This window comes from Myotis myotis, unplaced genomic scaffold (genome assembly GCF_014108235.1).
Source record: "Myotis myotis isolate mMyoMyo1 unplaced genomic scaffold, mMyoMyo1.p scaffold_m19_p_3, whole genome shotgun sequence".
NCBI classification, from domain to species: domain Eukaryota; kingdom Metazoa; phylum Chordata; class Mammalia; order Chiroptera; family Vespertilionidae; genus Myotis; species Myotis myotis.
Genome location: NW_023416335.1, coordinates 188,972,612 through 188,995,265, shown reverse-complemented (window position 1 = coordinate 188,995,265; position 22,654 = coordinate 188,972,612). Strand labels below are relative to the sequence as shown.

At 37.0% G+C, this 22,654-nt stretch overlaps 1 protein-coding gene across 6 annotated transcripts in view; it reads right to left on the bottom strand.

Moving 5' to 3' along the window:
- The window catches only part of LRP6 (LDL receptor related protein 6), a 137,859-nt gene that overhangs the window by 39,602 nt on the left and 75,603 nt on the right, over positions 1-22,654 (bottom strand). For all 6 annotated transcript variants that reach the window (XM_036297548.1, XM_036297545.1, XM_036297546.1 and 3 more), the window contains 6 exons: positions 21,110-21,281; positions 7,581-7,797; positions 6,498-6,787; positions 4,608-4,834; positions 2,017-2,201; positions 1,055-1,381 (listed from right to left, as the gene is read on the bottom strand). In XM_036297548.1, coding sequence (XP_036153441.1) covers positions 1,055-1,381; positions 2,017-2,201; positions 4,608-4,834; positions 6,498-6,787; positions 7,581-7,797; positions 21,110-21,281 — 1,418 coding nt within the window. The remainder of the gene's footprint in view (positions 1-1,054; positions 1,382-2,016; positions 2,202-4,607; positions 4,835-6,497; positions 6,788-7,580; positions 7,798-21,109; positions 21,282-22,654) is intronic.

Genomic DNA, 22,654 nt, shown 5'->3' with positions numbered 1-22,654 from the left:
CTGTCCAACCTCATCTCTCTTCTCTGAGCTCTGGGGTCTTCTCCCAACTTATTTCGTTTTTCTACTGCAATACCCCATAGAAATATCAATATAAACCTGCCTAAAATTAATTTTTTCTTCCTGAAAACTAACTTTCCTCTTCATACTTCCTCATCTACTATCTACTTAACTGATCAAACCATGAATCAAATAATCACTGTTACTTCCTCCCTTTACTTCTCCCCCACATACAACCCATTAACAAGGTCTGTTCATTCTAGCTTCAAAATACACCTTAATTCCATCAGCTTCTCTCCATCTCCACTGCCACCACTCCAGTCCGTCTTCCAGCATTACCAAACACTGTGTTTTGTTGTTGTTTGCAGTGTGTGTGTTTATTTAATATCCTATGCAGTTTGTACCGTCCTATGCAGTGTGTGTGTGTATTTAATATGCACTACCTTATTTCATTTACAATCAGGAGATGATATAGCCAAAAATAAAAATAAAAGTTAGTTAAGTAGCAACCACCCACTATGTTCAGAGCATGTGCTCTAGTCTCCCAGCTACGTTCTGCTGTTTCATACTGACTAAATTTACTCGTATGCATTTTCTACCTGGCCTTTTATCCTCTTAAATTTTTTTATCTTTAGCCTATTCTATGAACTTCAAAGGACAAAGTGATTGTATTTTGGAGATCCTCTAATAGTACAACATTTGTACTGCTCTTCTCTTTCTTTGTAATGAATAAATATGAATTAATTATGTATAGCAAATATGTATGATTGTCTCTCTCAATGAAGCTATGCAAATTCTACACTAAATCTTTAATGCTCAAGGGTAAAAGATTTAATTTTTCTACAACATCTATTATCCCATAATATCAACTAGCTATCATCAAATAAGTAGTAACAAAAACATGCATTTTTCCATCTCTAGTCCTTCCCTTTTATTAAACAAATCACTAGCTCTGGACTTCTGCAAGTTTTTACTCTAGAAAGAACATGAACCGCAGTGTTTTCAAAGTCCTTCTTTTTCCTCTATTTCCAGTTTGCTTTGGAGAAATGCAGCTTACCACTACAAGTCCTGTTGTCGGCATTAAGAGAGTAGTGGGCAGGACATCCACAAACAAAACCTCCCACTGGCACAGCCAAGCAGAGGTGGGAGCAGTGCCCATTGCTGGAAGCACACTCATTCCAGCCTGCCTGCCGAGAGGAGTGAAAGACGAGGATGTCCATCACATAATCCAAATGGCCCTGAATGATGGTGCGGTTTTGGCCACTAGTTTTGTTGGCACGCTCAATGCTGCGTCGGCTCCAATCCGTCCAGTAGATGTAATCTTGGTACTGAGTTAAGCCAAAAGGATGAGGCAAGTCATCTGCTATAACTTCACGGTTGAGTCCTATTTTCAGAAAGGCAGTAGAAAAGGGAAAAGCAGAGGGCTGAATTTTCTAAGAATATGAGTCTCATTGCCCCATCCTCCAAATTTTAACATTAAAACAAACATTTGTTAGCAATTTAAAATAGAACAATTCATTTAAAAGCAATTCTAAAACCAGACCAGTCCTCTGAAATCAATCCATCAGCAGTCTGACCCCATGCCTCAAACTTATATTCTTGCTATAAATCACTGAGTTTGTTTAAACTCTTGTAAATGGTCTATTTTGATTGTGGTCTTATTTTCTCTCCAAAAGGGCCCATAGTTCAATTTTTCTTCTTCATTCCATAATAAGATGGAAATGCATATACTGTATTTTACTGGTACAAAAAGTCACTTCAGGAATATCTAGGGGGTTATAAATTCCATTATAAGCACAACAATAATTAAATTTCCACAAAATAAAGAGATGTGAATCCAGGTATCTAGCCCACTGTTATAATAATAAATAGAATACAATGCCAGCCAGAGGAAGAATATAGACATTCATGTGAAATTTTATTAACAGAACATAACCAATGGTAAAGCAACCTTTCTGATTTTTGCATAGAAAGAACAATCTACTATTATCGGTTTGAATGAAAAGAAGCAGAACTTACCCAGCATATTTGAAGATTCTATTAAGTTGGTGTCCAGGTCTGTCCAGTAGAGCCTCCTTTTAGCATAATCGATAGTTAGGCCATTTGCACGCCCCACGTTTGGAACTAATGTAGTACGTTCACTTCCATCCATGGCAGCTCTGTCTATCTTAGGTTTTCCACCCCATTCAGTCCAATACATAAACCTAAATTCAAAATAATGGATATTTATAATTTCACTTTTGATTACTTGGGAGAAAGAGCTACATTCATGCATAGTTAACTAAATAATTTTTTTAAAAAAATATACATTAAATCAAGGAAATTAGCAAAACAAAATCATTGCTATAATTTTTCAATTATTTTGGCACCCTCAGCTAAGTATTTTTTTCTTATATCCTAAAAAGGAAATGAGTCAGCTTTCCTTAGTTTTTCCAATGAATCTGTTCCATCCAAAACCTAGGGACTGGAAACAAACCAGTGATTTCCTTACTGCAACACTTGTATTTATAAAACAAATATTCAAGAAGATAAGAAGAATTAAAGCTCTGGTCTCCAAATCTGGTTCACTTCTAAACAATATATCTTTATGCATTTCTGAATACAACTAATTTGAGTTTTTAAATTTTTAAACTTACTTTTTGACTTCTATAATCTCTCCCCGAAAACAAGATGCAGAAGTATATAAAAAATACAAATTAATAGCTTTAAACTGAAGTTAAAAAAGAATGGAACATACTATATGTATAAGAGGAATGAATCACTCCTTAATATGTCATCTGGCATTGAACACTGGAACTGTAACCCTTGTGAAATTTTAGAATATGCTTTTGCTTTTATTTTACTTTTTCAAGTTTTTCATATTAACCTTACAGCAGCTCCACAGTACTATATGGGCTTTTTCTTATGAGGAGGACAAAGCACTGAAAGAAATGTGAACAATTTGTCCAATGTCCTCAAGCCAGTCACATGATAGAGCTAGAACTATACCCAGTTCTTTAGCCAAATGCCCTTTCAACTAAAACTAGTAAGGTGTTAGTTGCAAAACACTCTGAATACTGGGACTAGAAAAGCACTCCACATGCCAACTCTCATCACATACCTGAGCATACCTGAGGACAGACATGTACTCAGGAGCCTGTCAGCTGATGGCTGACTTGGTAGCAATGCTTTTCTGAAAAGTAAAGTTGGTCTTGGGCTTTGTTTGCATCTGTACTTGTCTACTGACAGGCATGTGCACACCACAAGAGCCAGAGAGAAACAACTGTGAGAGAAATTTCACAGTTGCCAACAGCCACATAAACTAGAGTTCTTAGTCCCAACTACTAAATTTATCTGTCTGGTAACTGAAGCTATTAAAGTAAAAGATCACCATAATCCAACCATAACATGTCAGCACAGAGAAACTGTCTTTGGTATGGCTAACAAGCTCATCATGGAATTAATGTGATTCAGGGAAACTATTTTTAATTGTAGATATGGTAAAATATTCTTGTATGTTCACATTAACTTCTGCTTTTAAAAGTAAAATTACTCTTCAACTTTTATATGTCTTAGCTGCTGGCTTTTTAAATTTTTCTAAATCATGCAGGATCATCTACTCTTGGAAAGCATCACTTTATAAATAAATAGAGGCTCAACAATTCACAAAACCAGTTAACTGTTTAATAACAAAGTTTCTTCAAGCTTATAAATAATGATCAAAATAGTTGTCCTCTTGAATGAATATTCTAAAATGGAGCTTTTTTAAATGCAGTCATTTCTTTGCCCGTAACATTTATTTCAGAGAATTTACTTTAATAGGTTTGGAATCTGGTATAATTTGGGAGGGGATGCAAGAAAATATAGACTTGCTATCTTTATGAAGGCTGTTTATTTAGTATATAAATACAAGCAGTAATATTTAATTAATAATCCATTACACTATGCATTCTTCATCGAATGTTCATAATGACAAAAGTAAAATTTAGCTAATAATTATTATTTTTTTTTTTTTAAAGCAGTTTTTTTTTTTTTTTTAAATATATTTTATTGACTTCTTACAGAGAGGAAGGGAGAGGGATAGAGAGCCAGAAACATCCATGAGAGAGAAACATGGATCAACTGCCTCCCACACGCCCCACACTGGGGATGTGCCTGCAACCAAGGTACATGCCCTTGACCGGAATCGAACCCGGGACCCTTGAGTCCGCAGGCCGAAGCTCTATCCACTGAGCCAAACCGGTTCTGGCAAAATTTAGCTAATAATTATTAATTCTAAATCAGTGAAATGTCAGCTAACGGTTTTAAAATAAAGCCTATCTATATAGTTTAGTCGTCAGATTCCTAATAAGAATTAAAACATCAAGAACATAACCCATGCCCTGGCCAGATGGCTCAGTTGGTTGGACATCATCCTATGCACCAAAAAGGTTGTAGGTTCAACCCCAAGGTCACATCATTACCTCTCTCTGTCTCTCTCTGTCTCTTCCTCTCTCACACTCCTTACCTCCCTCTCTCTCTAAAGTCAATGGAAACATATTCTTGGGTGAGGATTAACAAAGAAGAATATAACTCATGTAGTAGGCCATGTACAATGTAGCTGCAAAGAATGCATACATAAAGCTGTTTACCCTTCAGCAGGGTCCAACGCTAGAGCTCTGGGACTGTCCAGGTCTTTCCACACCAAAACTTGTCGGTGCTGCCCATCCAACTTTGATGCTTCAATTCGATTTGTTCCTGTGTCTGCCCAGTACAAGTTCTTCCCAAGCCAGTCTACTGCCATGCCTTCCGGATAATCTAAGCCAAATTCCACCACATGTTCCAATGCACTGCCATTCATAAAGGCTCTGCTGATGGTCTGCAAAAATAAGATTAACAACAAAGTCAAATGGCTTAAGTACAAAACACTTGGAAAAAGAATGTTTGATTTGGGTTTTGTTGGGTGGGAGGATCCAGAAGAGCCAGAGATACAGTTTCTTAATATAATTTCTTAATACAGTTTCTTAATACAGGAAAGAAATTATATCAAGTTCTAATAAATGCAAATGTGAACTCAAGTTTTATTGCCAATTCAGGGAGAAATTTTTGAGGTTCTTATGGACCAAAAAGTTATTCTAGTAAGACAGTGGAATGACTTTTCTTTTAAAATTTATTAATCAAGTGAAAAAAATGTGAACAGAATGTTGTAAACTCTTCACTGGTAATCAACTTTTTAAAGGTGCTTGAAAGTATGCCATGTCACTGTGTCAATCTGATAAGATTTCAATAAACTTATACCTTATAAAACACATAATACTGCCCTGGCTGGATAGTGCAGTTGGTTGGTTGGAATACTGTCCCGTACACCAGAAGGACTTGGGTTTGATTCCTGGTAAGGGCACATACCTAGGTTGTGGGTTCGATCCCCGATCACAGTGCATACGGGAGGCAACCAATTGATGTTTCTCTCTCAGATCAATGTTTCTTTTTTTCTCTTATTCTCCCTTCCCCTCTAAAAATCAATAAAAACCTACCCTCAGGTGAGGATTAAAATAATAATAATAATAATAATAATAATAATAATAATAATAATAATAATAAATAAATAAATAAAATGCAGCTTTGAATTCCCTAAAATTTAAAACAATCTAAGTCAAACTATTAATAACAGCTGCCAGGCACTATCCTAAGTACTTTATGTACATAAATTTTCTCAGTTAATCCTCACAATAGCCCTGCAAGATAGGGCTCGTCTCTATTTACAAGATGAGGAAACAGAAAATCACAGTAAAAGCCAAGATTTATTTATTTATTTCACTTATTCACTCATTTAATAGACTTTAAAGAATATCATCAGAATCCTACTCTGTGGGGGAGGGGGGGAGGCGGGAGCGGGTGGAGAGAGGTCAATGTGGGGAAAAGGAGACAAGAAATACTTTCAATAATAAAACTTTTTTTTTAAAAAAAGAATCTTACTCTTGCTCCAAAATGCCATGATTTTGCATGTTAGACAAAATTTTACTCAAATTATGTGAAACAAGCCCAAAACAACCTGGAAGAAAACATTATTCTCCAGATTTTCTGAGAACTCCTTTTTGACTCAGTATGCTTTTCAATGTTTATTCCAGGAAAAAGAAACTAAAGTTGTGCTATAACTCATAACTGGCATTTTCTACCTCAGTCAGGCTCCAAAATTTTGTTGAAAATAAATTAAGTCTCTATATGCCATTTATGTGAAACATGCAATTGCTTACTCTCTAAAAGTCACTCATTATCTTCAAAGGGAACATAGTAGAACAATTATGTCTGTAGATTATGTCTTACAGATTTAGATGCTTAAGCAACATATCTTCTATTGAAAGGCAGTAAATTAAATACTCAATGGGCCTTTCCCTTGGCTTCCTTTAAAAGTTTAAGGTTTTACTGAACTTTGCCTGCCTATTAAGCAATGAGGGAGATTGATCAATCACAGAATGAAGACTCAGAAATTCTATCAGCTCTCCTTTTTAGTCCCGTTTTAACATTCCACTTCTTTTGCTAACCTTGAGTGATATATCAGTCCAGTAAATTCGGTTGTCTGTCACATCAAAATCCAAAGCAGAAGCTTCTTTGACACCAGTGAGTGGAATGGCCACATTATTATTGTTAGTTTCCAAAGAAATTCGCCTGATATCTGCTCTCCGAGAAAACAAAAGGAAAGCCTCTGGAACAATGCAGGTCTTCATGTCACTGATGAGTTCAAAGCCAATGGGACAGGCACAGCGAAGGCCCTGAGGTCTATAGAGGCAAAGATGGCTACATCCCCCATTTTCATCAGCACAGGGATTGGAACCTAAAAGATAAATTAATTATAAAAGGGCACAGAAGGACACACACATTGACACCATCAACACATTGTTACTTTAAAATGACTGAGCTTTTGGTTTGCAGAGACTTATGATTATATCTGCTCCCAAATCTACAGTTTCAATTCTAATCTCACCAACAAGCACTATGAGCACAGACAGTGAATAAAAGGCCTAGTGCAGTGTTGCAAACTGTGGCCCCAGTTATTCGGTAGGCCAAGCCAGGAGAATCACTAGAGACCAGGAGTTCTTAGCTGTAGCATATTGAAGTACAGTATATGCTATGCCATTCAAGTGTCTGCACAAAGTTGGCATCAATGTGGTGACCTTCCAGGAGTGAGGGCCTGAGGAGGGGTGAACTGGCCAAGGTCGGAAATGGAGCAGTTCAAACAAAACTCACTTGCTAATCAATTGGGAATTAAAGTATTGCAAAATGCTTTCCTCTGTACCCACAGTAAGCTTATAATAATAAGCTACATTATTCATACAATAGGATTGAATTCTTTTGATGGTGTGTGTGTGTGTGTGTGTGTGTGTGTGTGTGTACGAGCACCCTTCAATTCAAACTATGTGACCAGAGTAGTAAGCCAACATTTAAAAAAACCTTTCCTGGTTAAAAAAAAACAAACAAAAAAAAGGGAGGGGCGGTTTAAAGTTTTACTGATTTCTATATTTCCTCAAAACATCAACAATTCACAATGCTGCTTTATAAACTGCTCCCTATCTCCATCTTTATTCATTTCTGGCATCCACCTCTAAGAGAACTTGGGAAGAACTTACCAATGATTCGATGAACATTTGTGGCCTTTAGGCCCATGAGGTCAGGGAGCTGATCTATGATGATTTCCCTCTCTGCACTTCGTTTGTGTACTCTTTCGATGCTCCGCCTCTGCCAGTCAGTCCAGTAAACATAGTCACCCAACAAAGTAAACCCAAAAATGTGAGGAATTTTGTCTTCCACTAGTACTCGTCTCCCAGTGCCATCAGTATTCATAACCTTCAAGTGAAGGGAAAAAGATGTATACTTATTCTTTAAATGTATGTAAAAATGACCAATATAACTTTCTGTTACATCAAAATCCAAAAGTGTCATCTTATTTATCCTTATTACAATGCTTTCACAAAATGACAAAATGCTGTTTAATGAGGGTGGTTTCAAATATTCAATATAAGCTCATATTTTATCTCTATTTCTCCAATCTCTTATTACCCTTCCTTCTAAAAAATTTGGCAATATTAGCTCTTCTATTAAATGATTATGTAAAAATTAAAAATACTATATCATCACTTTTAGTTTGCTTGTACCTTGTTTTCAAATTATAATGTACCTTCCCATACATTATCTTATTGCATACTAGAGGCCCAATGCATGAAATTTGTGCAAGAGTAGGCCTTCGCAGCCCCAGCTGCCCCACATGCCCCCCCGCCCCACCCACTGGTTGTTCTGGAAGGTCGTTCCGGATAGTCGTTCTGCAGTCCAGTTTAATTAGCATATTAGCTCTTTATTATATAGGATCTGTTTTAGAACATTTTATCCTGAGAATTTTGCCTTTTTTACATCTAAGGAAACATTCATATCAGTTCACACAACCTGAAAACAAAGCTGGAGCTGAAGTATTTTTTAGTACTCCACTTAGTATATTTTTTATTTCATTGTTTTTACTTAAAATTAACATTACTAATACACTCTGATACTCTCATAAATATCAGCAATTTCCCTAGAAGTAATCAAGGTGTTCTGTCTCTGATATTGCAGCAGCAGCTTCTTTCTACAAGATGGAATAAGTCTTCTAAAGCACCAACTTGCAAGTCCCTGAGATCATTTCTATTTAAAGTGATCTTATGCAAATTAGCCTTCAGAAATGTTATAATGGTACTAAAAACATGTACATGTAATCAATATCTTCCCCCCAACCTGTCTACAAAAAATATCAGATACAATCTTATATACAATGTATTAATTTTTTATATATAAAATTAGTAAGAAATATTCCATGTAAGCCAATAATGTGATTTGCCTAGATGGAATGACAACTAGATGTTCTTTATCTCTCCTCTCTAAAAATTTTAAAGCACCTGCTAACGTTCTAAGAACAGCCAAACCTTAGAAACAGATGAAGTACTTAAAAATTGAACAAGTAAAACTGTGCTGTATTTTCACTTGCAATTATCAATAAATATCTGATTTATATCTGATGAATGAGAAATTATATTAGTTGAATATTTATCTGTTCATATCAGATACAACAGAACTTATATTAAGCCAACTGTATAAATCTGTATTCATATAAGTGTTTTTTTAAAGTTATTAAGCATAGCCCTGGCTGGGTGGCTCAGCTGGTTGGAGCATTGTTCCATACACTCTGGTGAGGGTACATGCCTAGGTTTCCGGTTTGATCTCTGTGCTGGGGTGCATATGAGAGGCAACCAATTGATCTCTCTTTCTCTCTCCCTCTTTCTTCCCCTCCCTCCCTCCTTCTCTCTCCCTCCCTTCTTCCCCTCCCTCCCTAAAATTAGTAAAAGCACAACCTCTGGTGAGGATTAAAAAGAAAAGTCATAAATATAGTTAAAAAGAATTAAGTACTACTCTAACTCCTACATTAAATACTGTTTAAAGTTAATAATTTCTCTTTAATTTGAGACAAGAGCTTAAACTTTTTACATTTATATTTTCTTGCTATAGAGCATTCCTGGACATATTTTATGATGTCTATGTTATATCTTAAAATCAATTTGATTTTTAAGAGTAAAAGGACTAAGCAGAGAAAAAGGATAGATAACTTTTTTACATATCTATCGAAAAGGTGAGCTCTAGAATAGCAGGAACCTTAATTCATCCATTTATGCACCTTCCACAACTATTAAAGGGCCTAGCAAAGAACTCAATAAATTTTTGTTAAATAATTTTTAAAAGAAGAGTGGTTTCCTAAGACACTCAAGAAGCCTTCCTAAAAATGGAAACAAAAATTTCTATAACAGTTCTTATCATTAGATCCTACAGCTTAACCATTTGAATGAATGAAATTCTTGCTCAAATTATAAATCCATGTAAAACTGCATTTGACGCCTACTTTTGGAGAAGGGATACATTCCTGATCCCTTCTAATGGCAGTGCTCAGAGAAAGAATTTCTGGCCCCAATCTATTACTGCTTGGAAACTTTGACCAGGGTGCAAAATCTTTCCTTCATTAGACATATAATTTAGAAAACCTATTTTAGAAAAAGCTTATTTTCAAAACTCTATACTTTTGCCTCTTCATCCTAATATGGAAATCATCTCTTAACTCTAGTGTCTTCCTCTACCTCATTTACAAGAACTTTCTCCCAATACTACTTCCTTCCTTTCCAGGAAGGAAGTTTTCCTTCTCCATAAGGTCCTTCTTTTCTGCCTTTAACACAACACAATTTCTCCCATTTTATGAAGACTGTTTAAAAGGTGAATGATTCTGTGTTAACTGTCATATTCTTTGAATATGATCTCTAACAGCTATTTCTACCTCTTATCATTTATTCCCTTAACTCCCTACAAATCTCTTCCAATCTATGCTTCAGATTAAATAACTCTACTGAAAACAGTCAATGACTACTTTCTCAGTTCTTGGGTTCTTTGTCTCTTTTTAACATTTGACAACCTTAACCACTCACTAAAACTCTAATCTTGACGATCATGGCACAATATGATCTTATTTCTCTTTCTATAACCAGGACTACTTTTTATGTCTTTATTTCACTTGTTCCTCCTTCCTTTTTCAAATCTGGATGGATATTTCCCAAGATTTCTTGAGTTCTTCTTTGTCTGTAAACACCCTTAAAAAGGCCTAACAAGTCTTATAGTTTCTGCTATTATCTCATGTAGAAAAACTACAAATATGTAAAGTTGCAGTCTAAGTCTCACCAGTTTCTCCTGCAAAATTCCCATCTCCCAGAAAATATACTGCTACCTCATCTAAATGCCACATACTTAACAGTGAACCTATGTTCTCCATTAGGAGTTCATCATTCTTATCAGAGAGCATCTAACTGTGAGTGCTAAGTATTCCGTACCATAAAACTCTAAAACACTACTTTTTTACAAGTTTATGGTACATAAAACATATCTGATTTAATGTATTCCTAGTTTCATTCAGTATTATCTTAAATCAATTAATATGCATTATCTTTCACTTAATAAATTAATACTGCTTAATAAAATAATATTGCTTTACTGTACCCAAATATTGGCCTTCCAATTAAGATGCCTAATCCTGAATTAGGTGCTTTATGCTGAACTTTTTAAAAATTAAAAAGTAAATTTCTACTTCAAAAATATTACAGGACCAACCAACTCTTCTCTTTTAGCTACGTCATCCTACAACATTTTTGTTAGTTCATTCTGATAAAAGAACAACTTAAACATAAGATTACTGATTAAGTATGAGTTTGGAGAATGAGCAAAAAATAAAATTGAAAATCACAGAGAGAAAAAGAAAAGCACAATCCCAAAAGATCTTTTTAGTTTACTTAACTAAGCATCTTCTATTTAGTAGTTACTGTTCATTCTTCTGCTCTAAAAAGAAACCTCTCGTGATTAGCAAACGATATTCTGACAGAATCAGATAGATTTGGATTTCAAATATAAGCTCTAAACTCACTGGGTACCTTTACCCAGTTTCTCACATGTAAAACAGAATAGAATTAAAGATTCAAGAAATATAGCACAATACCAGATATGTACTAGATGCTCAGTAAATGCTGGTTCTTGCCTTTTAAAATTATTTTAGAGAAATGTTTTATTCAGTCCTTAAAAGTAAACAGCTATATTTAAATGGCTACATATAATTTATAAAATATAATGCTTCAAAACAAAAATTAATATCCTATATAATAAAAGCCTAATATGCTAAGTGTCCAGTCGTCTGGTCAGTCATTCAACCAATCAAAGTGTAATATGCTAATGATATGCTAAGGCCGCTCAACCGCTCGCTATGACGTGTACTGACCACCAGGGGGCAGACGCTTCAACTGGTAGATTAGCTTGCTGCTGGGGTGCTGGGGTTTAGCCAATCCAGAGTGATACGGGTCGGACATGCCCTGGAGCCCTCCCTCAAGCCCTCCCCAGCTGGCCAACCTCCCGCATCCCTCCCCAGCCCCAGTGGGGTCCCTCGACCTGGCCTGCGCCCTCTTGTAATCTGGGACCCCTCAGGGGATGTTGGAGAGGCGGTTTCAGCCCAATCCCGAATTTGTGCACTGGGCCTCTAGTATAAATATAAAAGAGTATGTGGAAATAAAAGACCAAAACACCGCACACTGTTAAACTGAAGAATGTAAGTAATACAGACTTTTATATATTATGGCAACTAGTAGAAAACAACAGGCCCTTACTCCCATTTCTAACCCCCCATTTTTACTGTTTGCTTATGCAACAGAAACTAAAACAGTAAACAAAAAGAATAGTTGACAGTATCATCAGAGCATATGTTTGCTGCTCTACCAGACCCTCATTGCACTCCCCCACAAAAGCAAACAACATTAATAAACATATCTAATAAATTCAAATCACCATGAATGATATTATGATGAATGCTAAGAAATTTATAACAGGATTTCTTCTAGCTTAGGAATCACTCTCTAGTTGTAGAGGTAAATTATATTTACATTAAAACATATATACATATACATATACATATACACATACACATACACATACATATACATAAACCTTCTCTAGTCTATAGCTAATTAAGAGAAACTTCAGGAAATAGTAGGAATTCAAATCCACCTTGAAGAATTCACGGATTTTCCACAATAAGAGAAATAACACATGCCAAGACACAGAGTTAATGATGCTTTGCTTGACTGACTTTGAAAGAAACTCTTTGAGGCAGAAAGAATACAAAAGATACTTAAAGAAGACATCACCAGGCAGATACCAGCCTATGGTAGGTATAAAATTCCAGAATAAGGAGAGTTATAGAAAACAAGAAACTTCTGAAAGCACTTTCAGGAGAGTGACATAACAAAGCTGTATTTCAGGAAGACCTCATGTACTTCTGTCACTGTGTTCAGACTGTTTGTGCTAAAGATAAAGTATCTTAAATATAGAATTATGGTTAATAAAATATTTTCAATTCTGTGAGATGGTAAAAGAAGTCCAAAATCCTTTATCTAAGTCTTGGAGCCAGCAGTATTTCAGAATTCAGCCCTTTTTTGTTTTAACAAAATTACCACAATGTGCATATATCCCCTCTTCCTGGGTTCAGGGCAGCAGTTCATTATAAATATTTCTACAGAGGGAGATAAATAAAGGCTACAAATAGTCTTATACTACTTCAGGTCAGGTTCTCCACAAACTGAATTAACAAAAACAATGTTTGGTTTTGAGAGGTTTTTGTATTTCAGAATTGCACATAACTGTAGATCAGAAATGCTTGGCTGATCTTCACTCCAGTCCCTTGACAAAACTGGGGTTTGGATCAGTGCTAATGCTATGCTAAGTGCAAGCAAGGGTCTCTGGGAAGAAGAAAAAAGCAAAGGACTTAGTAAGGTTTTTAGCAACATCTGGAAGAAAAACAACAAACGGTAATGAAGGTCTTAAGAAGATCTTCAGAATAGCACAATGGCCAAGAACTTATATTCAGCTCCCTAAATGCCACCACTTAAGGATTCTGTAGCTTTACCCACTTCGAGCATTAGTCCCTTCCAGCTATTCCTGTTCTTTCACTTTAAAAGCAAATTATAAAAGTCTTGGGGAAGGGGAATGTTTAGGGAAAACATAAATGAAACTCACAGGAAAGCTAGATATAGCACATCTTTTTCAAATTAAAGAATGTAATTAAAATGTACTAAAGATTTTTTAAATGTAATTTTATAAGCACATTGTTTCCTTTAATTCCCTTTCTATTCTTGTCTGCTGTCCTTTTGTGTGTTTTTTTTTTAAAATATATTTTCACTGATTTCAGAGAGGAAGAGGGAGGGGGAGAGAGAGAAACATCAATGATGACAGAGAATCATTGATCGGCTGCCTTCTGCACACCCCATACTGGGGATGGAGGCCACAATCTGGGGAATGGAACTGTGACCTACTGGTTCATAGGCTGATGCTCAACTCCTGAGCCATGCCGGCTGGGCATGTTTTTACAACAGGGTTGAGTCTAGAACAGTGCTGTCCAAGAGAAAAATAGTAATACAAGCCACAAATGTGAGTCGCGTGTGTAATTTTAAGTTTGGTGGTAGCCAGATTTTAAAACATTAAAAGGAATAGCTAAAATTAATTTTAATAATATACTTTATCAAATCAAACATATCCAAAATATATTCAGATTAGATCTCTGTCTCCTCTCACACCTGCCACTTTCAGGGTTGCCACAGGGTTTCTTTCATTTGGTCTTTCCTTTCTCCTCAGCTATACTATACTTAATTCTAATATGGGTTAAAATTACTTTAAAAAAACACACAAACAATTTCTGATGGAAAAAAAAAATAGCCCTAACTGGTTTGGCTCAGTGGATAGAGCGTCAGCCTGCGGACTCATGGGTCCCAGGTTTGATTCTGGTCAAGGGCATGTACCTTTGTTGCGGGCACATACCCGGTAGGGAGGGTGCAGGAGGCAGCTGATCAATGTTTCTCTCTCATCAATGTTTCTAACTCTTTATCCCTCTCCCTTCCTCTCTGTAAAAAATCAATAAAATATATATTAAAAAAAATAAAACTCCTTTAAAAAAAATCTTTTATCAAATTTGCAAGTTTACATTTCAAAGCACTAGCTGAGGTTTATACGAGCAAGGACAAAGGCCGGATTCTTTCATTTCTTTTAGGTTATCTAAAAATAGAAGTATTAAAACCATAGTTGTATCAGTAAGAGAATCCTTATCTGTCATGTCCTTGGTTCTCTCATTTAGAACATTCTAGATTGATCATGTACTGATAATGGTTGAGGGTGGGTGGTTCATGACTCTTTTCTCTGTTTTGCTATATGTCTGAAATTTTCCCTAATAAAAAATAAAGATAAGGAGCAAGTCCAAAGGAGGAGGGGTCAGCAAAGGAGGAACAGGGGGAGGACTGTTATTAATAAATCCTATTACTTTTGATATGATGTGGAAAGCAATTACTAGTATAATAATCCTCTGAAGAGATTAAGGAATCAACAGCTTAAATAAATTCTGATTTTGAGACTGTACATCTAAAGAACAATATTATTTCCCTCTGTATAGAGTACAACGCTTACTTTCTGAAACCTCTTTTAATTATTTGTTCAGAGTTCACACTTTTATTAGAAAATTGGCTTCTCCCCTAAATATTTTTCTTTTACCAACCACACAATTTCTTTCTACTGGGCAGAAGCAACAAACAAGAACATGCTGCTTTTAAAACATTAAAAGGAAGAGCTAAAATTAATCACTCTTAGATTTATCACTCTTATATTTCTCATAGTCAACTAGGCACAGTTTGGGACAGGTTACTAGGTTTGTATATGTGGTTTTCAGCCCCTTATGTCTAAAATAACAACACAATTCCTGGTAAAAGCTTGCTTGTACATTCTGAATCTAGAACAAGTGAACCATTTTAGGTGATTCCAAAAGATTACCCTTATGCTTTAGTAGTCGAGCCAACCCTACTTAAATCTCTAGCAACTCTTGAGGGTGTGTGCTTCCCTGTATTACCTCAGAGTGGTTAATTAGTTAAACTGAAATTAGGCTTCTGTCACCTCTAAAATCTTCCTCCAAATATGAACCAGAGTCTCCAGTGGTTTCAGCTGCTTCAACCACATTGCGGTATAGATTTAACATTCTGAGGCATTCTCAAATATTCCCAAACCACACTGAGAATGTGGGCTACAACAGGAAACAGATGTGAGTTAACAAGAACATTATCTCTACAGAGAGGAGGTAATAGCAAACCTTCTATAAACATCACATCCGGTTTTTGGAGCAGTTTCATCAGTTTATTAAATGTCAAGACAGGATTACCCATGAATTCTTGGAAGGCAGCCAGTCTACTACCCAAGTTGCTGCTATGCCACTTTACTTAACTAGGCATGTTAACAAATAGATGACAATAGGACAGTGATGGCGAACCTATGACACACGTGTCAGAGGTGACAAGCGAACTCATTTTTTGGGTTGATTTTTCTTTGTTAAATGGCATTTAAATATATAAAATAAATATCAAAAATATAAGTCTTTGTTTTACTATGGTTGCAAATATCAAAAAATTTCTGTATGTGACACGGCACCAGAGTTAAGTTAGGGGTTTTTCAAAATGCTGACACACCGAGCTCAAAAGGTTCGCCATCACTGCAATAGGACAACTAGGCACCTATCATAAAATGAATTGGAGTGGGAATGCTATGCAGTAAAAGAGAAACTAAAATTATGCTCACAAGGAACTATTCCTCTTCTAATGTTCCAGGCAATAGCTAAATCAAGGAGCGAATCAGAAGTTTTAAGACAGACAAATAGATATTATTGGGGGTTGATTAATACACTTCATAGGACATAAAATATAATTTAACAGAAATGGCACTTAAAAAATAAAATATAGCCGAAACCGGTTTGGCTCAGTGGATAGAGCGTTGGCCTGCGGACTGAAGGGTCCCAGGTTCGATTCCGGTCAGGGGCATGTACCTGGGTTGCGGGCATATCCCCAGTGGGAGATGTGCAGGAGGCAGCTGATCGATGTTTCTCTCTCATCGATGTTTCTAACTTTCTATCTCTCTTTCTCTCTGTAAAAAATCAATAAAATATATTTAAAAAATAAATAAAATAAATAAAATAAATAAAATAAAATAAAATAAAATATATACCCATGGAAATAACATTTCAGTCATGCAGAATCTCGCAGGGGTGACAAGTAAAGAGAAATGCTTTGGACCAAGTAGGGGAAGTAAGGGGATGCCATGCACCTGTTTAAGAGAGCAGGAAGGGCAATGACAGTGCTGCATTTAAAGCCTTTTAACCTGGTTCAAAGTAAATGCAAGTGATTTTTTAATATGAAGGGAAAGTATCATAATTGCACTAGATCGTTTTATTTTTTTTCAAGAAGTCATGCTTAAAATATTAAATATTTGCAGTTACTAAGTTCTTTTACAGAGAGAACTAAGAATTGTTATTGTCACCAAAGCTTTCTAAAATCTGAATTGCACAGAAAAACTATAAAATTGAGAACAGATTTTCAGAAAAAGGCATAATAAACAGCAACATCACCTTAGTAAATTATACTGAACTAGGGGCCCACTGCACGAATTTGTCCATCTTGAAAGGAACTGTGGGCCGCACGGCTGCGGTGGGCACAGGGGTGGGTCTTAGCCCATCCTCCGCCCCTGCCCTCCCCTCCTCCCCTCCCCTCTCTGCCAGAAGCCTCGCTCCCGCTGCCGCTGCTCCCACGCACTGACGGCGCCAGCCCTGCTCGCACCTGCAGCGAGGAGCGATTGGGGCCTGGGCCAGCAGCGGGTACAAGCGCGGCCGGCACCATCAGTGGGTGTGAGTGGTAGCTGCTGCCCTGATCACCCCTCAGGAGCAGGGGGAGGTGGAGAAACCCTCAGTGCAACAGATGTTTTTGGCAGTGAAACCTGACCAAGAAAAATGAGAATGTTAAGACACAACATGTTTCTGCCTACTGCAGGATCTCATAAAGCAGAAATGGAGGCTTATTTCAAGTTTCCCCTATCAGAAAAATAGAAATGATCCTTTCTGCACATGCTTTAATATTTATTATCAGGAAGCCCCAAAACACTATATTAACACTTGGGTGGAGAAAGGGCGGGGAAATCCAGCGCAGACAAGTAAACCAGAAGCTGGTTCATAAAAGGCAATTAAATATTAGCATAATGAAGCAGCATAAACAAGTACCAGCATGTAGCTTTTAACTGACACATACAGGTAAGTAGTCACTCTCAGGTGACAAGTAAGAAAATCAGACATATCCTCACAGATGCAGTCTTATATTAAACCACAGGCCAATATTATGACTGTCTTTCAGAAAGTTTGACATTAGCAAATCCTTGTGTCCCCTCATCCCTCTCTACAGAAGATGGTTATAAACCTCAGATAAACCTATTTATTCTTTCTGCAACTCTGTATAATAAAAATCGAATCTCAAACCCAGAGCTTCCCATTACTTTTCTCTGGTTTCCCTAATCCTTAGACCCAGTTCCCCAATATATCCAACATTTGGTTATCCTCCCTTACAAAAAAAGGGAGTGAGAACCCGACCTAAGGAATCTCCACTAAGGAAGCAAATAGCAAATGTACATTCTGAGCTTTTCCCATAAGATCCACTTGAAACACAAGATTTACTATGCCTTACAATGCTACATAGTAATTTACCAAAGAACTATCTTCTCTTCCCAAATGTACTATAAACACATATAGGGCAGTTTGATCCCAAGTAAACTCTAAGTCTTCCAGAAAAGAACACGGCTATTAAATCCATAATTTGATATTTTCTTATTGACCCAGGAAAAAAAAGCAGTTTTCACTCTTGGGCATGACAAAAGTTAGGAAGCTTTCTTAAAAGGATGCTTCTAGAGGAGAGCATGTGACCTAGACTAGGGTCAGGTCAGTACTTAGGATCAGCTGCTACATAACAAAGGCTAACAAATAACCTTCTAGAAAAAGAAGCATTTTAAAAATTATATATCTTTTCAGAAGTTTTCAAGTTCAGTATAATCCATCTACTATTCAGTAAAGCAAGATGAAAAGCCAGTGGTGGCAGTTGCTCCTATAATCACTACTAGTCTCAGGGAAATTAACAGTTTTTCTCCCCCAATTATATAAGATTAATTTAGGTAAGGAGCTGCGCTCTTTCCTTAGTTTGTCATATATCAGCGATTTTACACATCATCCTAAATTCAGAAGAGAAAAAATAACAACACCAGCTCTTTATTTCCCAAATGTGTCTGTGAAAAGAAAATGACAAAAGCATTGATGCTCAATTAGGGAAACTTCATCAGAATCTTCAGGGGACAGAATAAGGAGAGGTGTGTGTGTGTATATATTTTAGTGGAAGTTAGATGTACAATTAACCCCAAATAACCTGTCAAAAAGAGGACAAAGACAAATAGAAGCTGTGTTCTAGCAAAGCTGGAAGAAGAGAAACAGATCTAAAAGTTAAGTTTAAAAATGTTGGTACCACTCAAGGAAGAAGTAAGTGAGGGAGCAAATGACACTACCATATACACCTGTATACAATGTATATAGCACAGGACAACAGACAAAGATATCGGAATAAATACTAATTTTAAGATCTACTGGATTCACAGCAAACTAAGAAAATAATTCGCAATTAATCAGTATTACATATTGTTATGTAATGTGTATTCATTTTTATTCTTTTTCAAAAATATTTTTAATTGATTTCAGAGAGGAAGGGCAAGGGAGAGAGAGATAGAAACATCAATGATGAGAGAATTGATTGGCTGCCTCCTGCATCCCCCCATACAGGGGACTGAGCCTGCAACACAGGCATGTGCCCTGACTGGGAACTGAACCGTGGCCTCCAGGTTCATAGATCAACGCTCAACCACTGAGCTACACCAGCTGGGCTTCATTTTTATTCTTAAATACTATCACTCAGAACCTCCATAAATTCTCATTTCTTTACGTGAATCCCTCCTGAACTATTTGTGATTTTGAATAAATTTCTATATTTAAAGTGCTAAAAGTGACCTGAAATGGGAAAGCTAAAAAAAAAGTAAGACCAAATATGGAATTTAAAAAATCCCTACAAAATAAGAAATCAAGTGTTCTTCCCTACTTTAATTATGTTCTCTTCCCTTATGTACAGACAGTCTTCTTGGACACATAAGCTTTAAACTTTTTCGAAGAGTAGTTATTACCTATCAATCATGGATAGTCCACAGCTGATCAACAATACACACTTGTGAACTGGTTGGGAATGGGTGTGCAATTTGTATTCAGGCCAACCAAGTGAAGCTAATAGCCTTCTGAAAAGTGAACCCATAACCTTTGTCTCATTAGCACTGTACTCCAGCTGTTAAAGATTGAAACACTAACTTGGGTTTAAAGGGTGGGGGGCAATAAAACACTAACAACAGGGAGAAAATTTATATAGTCAAGTCTACGAAAAATTTTCTATTAATGGAAACCAGCTGCAAGAATAAGAGATGCAGTTTTCAGTATTTGAGCCTGGTGGGAATACTGATGGGATTTTTCTATTCCAAGTTTCCGTTCTGAAGCGAGGCCCTTCAATTCATTATTCTCTCAGAGTCCCTGGAACTCCTAAGAATACCTTTCTGAAATAAAAACTCTAGATCCCAAATTATCTATGTACTAGAAAATACCTGCTGTGGCTTTGAAGAGACATTCAAAGTGATTCTTGATATGAAAAGTCATGCATTCCTCAAAGGAATAGTATGATCAAAACTCTGTTTTAAATATGCAATCCGTAAGATTTCTAGCACAGCTTAATTCAAAGCTGTGAAATTTAGACTTCATGCTCAATATTAAAGCTATAAACCATTTACAAAACACTGAAAAAATACTCACCACTAGTTGTTTCCACCATACTTCTATTCTGATACTACAATTTAATTCTACCACCTATATAGATAAAAGCCTAAGCAACTGTTACAACTGGTTAACAGAATGACCAGTCGACCAGTTGCTATGATGATGCACTGACCACCAGGGGGCAGATGCTTAACGCAGAAGCTGCCCCCTGGTGGTCAGTGCGCTCCCACAGCCAAACTCCTGTGGTGGGCCAACTTCCTGTGGTTCCTCCCCCACCCCCCAACCGCCCACCCCTCACCAGCCCCAACTGCCCCAATCGGGACTGGGTGAGATGGCCCTGATCAGCCCCGACTGCTGGCCAGGCTGAGGAACCCCACCTGTGCAGTGCATGAATTCATGCACCAGGACTCTAGTTTGGTAAATATTTTTCCCAAGCTTTGGTTAATTAATCTTTCTCCCCATAGTTCATAATCAATTTAACAACAAAAAGGCTATACACACACATGGGCTTTGTTTTCCTGACATGACTACCAGCTTTTCCAGTATAGATCTTATATAACATTTGTTTTGTGCATAAACTGCCCCTAGGAAATTTAGGCAGTGGCTTTTACCCATAATGAAGAAAATCATTCATATAAGTGATATGAAAGATGAATACCCATTTCTCATACCAGTATAACTCAGAAATCCTAGGGTTAGGTGCATGAAAACACATTAATTCCTAGAATCCTAAAGGTTGAGCAAAATTTCTGTAAAAGATTCCTCTAGAACCCCAGACAAAAGGCAAGAATATATGCATCAAATTACCATAACTCAAAACCATTATAAAATTGGTTCTAAAATGAAAAGCAAGAAACAAACCTCAATTTTGTCTGTTTTGGCATCTCCCCAGTATATTTTGCCTTCATCATAATCCAAGGCTAAACCATTTGGCCAACCAAGAGAAGTGTTAACCAACACTACTCGGTCAGAACCATCCAGAGCTGCTCGTTCAATTTTTGGGATTTCTCCCCAGTCAGTCCAATACATGTACCTATAGAAGTAAACACACACACAAAAAAAATGAGCTAAAAACAGATAATAAACTATAGCTTTCAGATATACTAAGGTGAGATCGACCAGTCATATCACACTGAAGTCATCAATAAACACCATAGAAGGGGGAGAAATAGCACTTAAACATACCAAGAGTATGTTTAAGGCATTTATACTAGCAGTGTATAAGCTTGAAGGGAATTTTCATATCAAGTATTTTCTAGAGCCCTAACTGGTTTGGCTCAGTGGATAGAGCGTCGGCCTGTGGACTGAAGGGTCCCAGGTTCGATTCCGGTCAAGGGCATGTACTTTGGTTGCAGGCACATCCCCAGTAGGGGGTGTGCAGGAGGCAGCTGATCAATGTTTCTCTCTCACTGATGTTTCTAACTCTCTATCCCTCTCCCTTCCTCTCTGTAAAAAATCAATAAAATATATTTTTAAAAAAGTGTTTTCTAGAACTGATAATAAAAATGCCTTCCAATAAATAATGAGATTCCATATTTAGTTATGTTTTTTCAAAATATTTTGTGCTCCCTCCCCGGGGCGGGGAGGGGCAGGGCAGGACACTTGTGTTGTCGTCATGGCGACAACGCAGGCATTCTGCACCACCCCAGCCGCTCCAGGCCTCTGGGCAGCGTGGGAAGGTGGAAAGGCGGCTCCGGCCGGAGTGAAGGCGGTACCGGCAGCCAGGGGGAAGGAAGGCCCATTCTTGCACAAATCTTCGTGCATCGGGCCTCTAGTCAGTAATAAACAGAGTTCTCTAACAAACTCTCACTGTAGTGCCAAGTGATTCTTCAGGCCCTTGAGAGTTTAATTGGCTCTAAGGCATTGGTATATACAGAAGTGTAAGGATTTGCCACTACGTTTGCCCTCAGGATGAATATCATAGTTAACAAATAACATTGGTGAGTATGTAGAAAACTTTGTTTCCCTGGACTACGGTCAGGATGTTATGTCACAAAAATAAAAATAAGCCCTGCTGGTGTGGTTAAGTGGTTGAGCGTCGACCCATGAACCAAGAGGTTCAAGATTCAATTCCTGGTCAGGACACATGCCCGGGGTTTCAGGCTCAATCCAGTAGGGGGCGTGCAGGAGGCAGTCAATCAGTGTGTCTCTCTAATCCATGTTTCTATCTCTCCATCCCTCTCCCTTCCTCTCTAAAATGGATAAAAATATACTTTTTTAAAAAAAGGGGGGCATGCTCTTCATAACTTCTTCCTTCCTATAAAAAATAAAAAAGACTGGGAGTCAAGCTGCATGGCCTGACAAAGTTTTAAAAATATAGTCATTTATATATTTGAAAATATATGACAGAAGATATGTTTTTACCATATCATTCCAGAAGTACTGAAAATAAAATGAAATTAAATG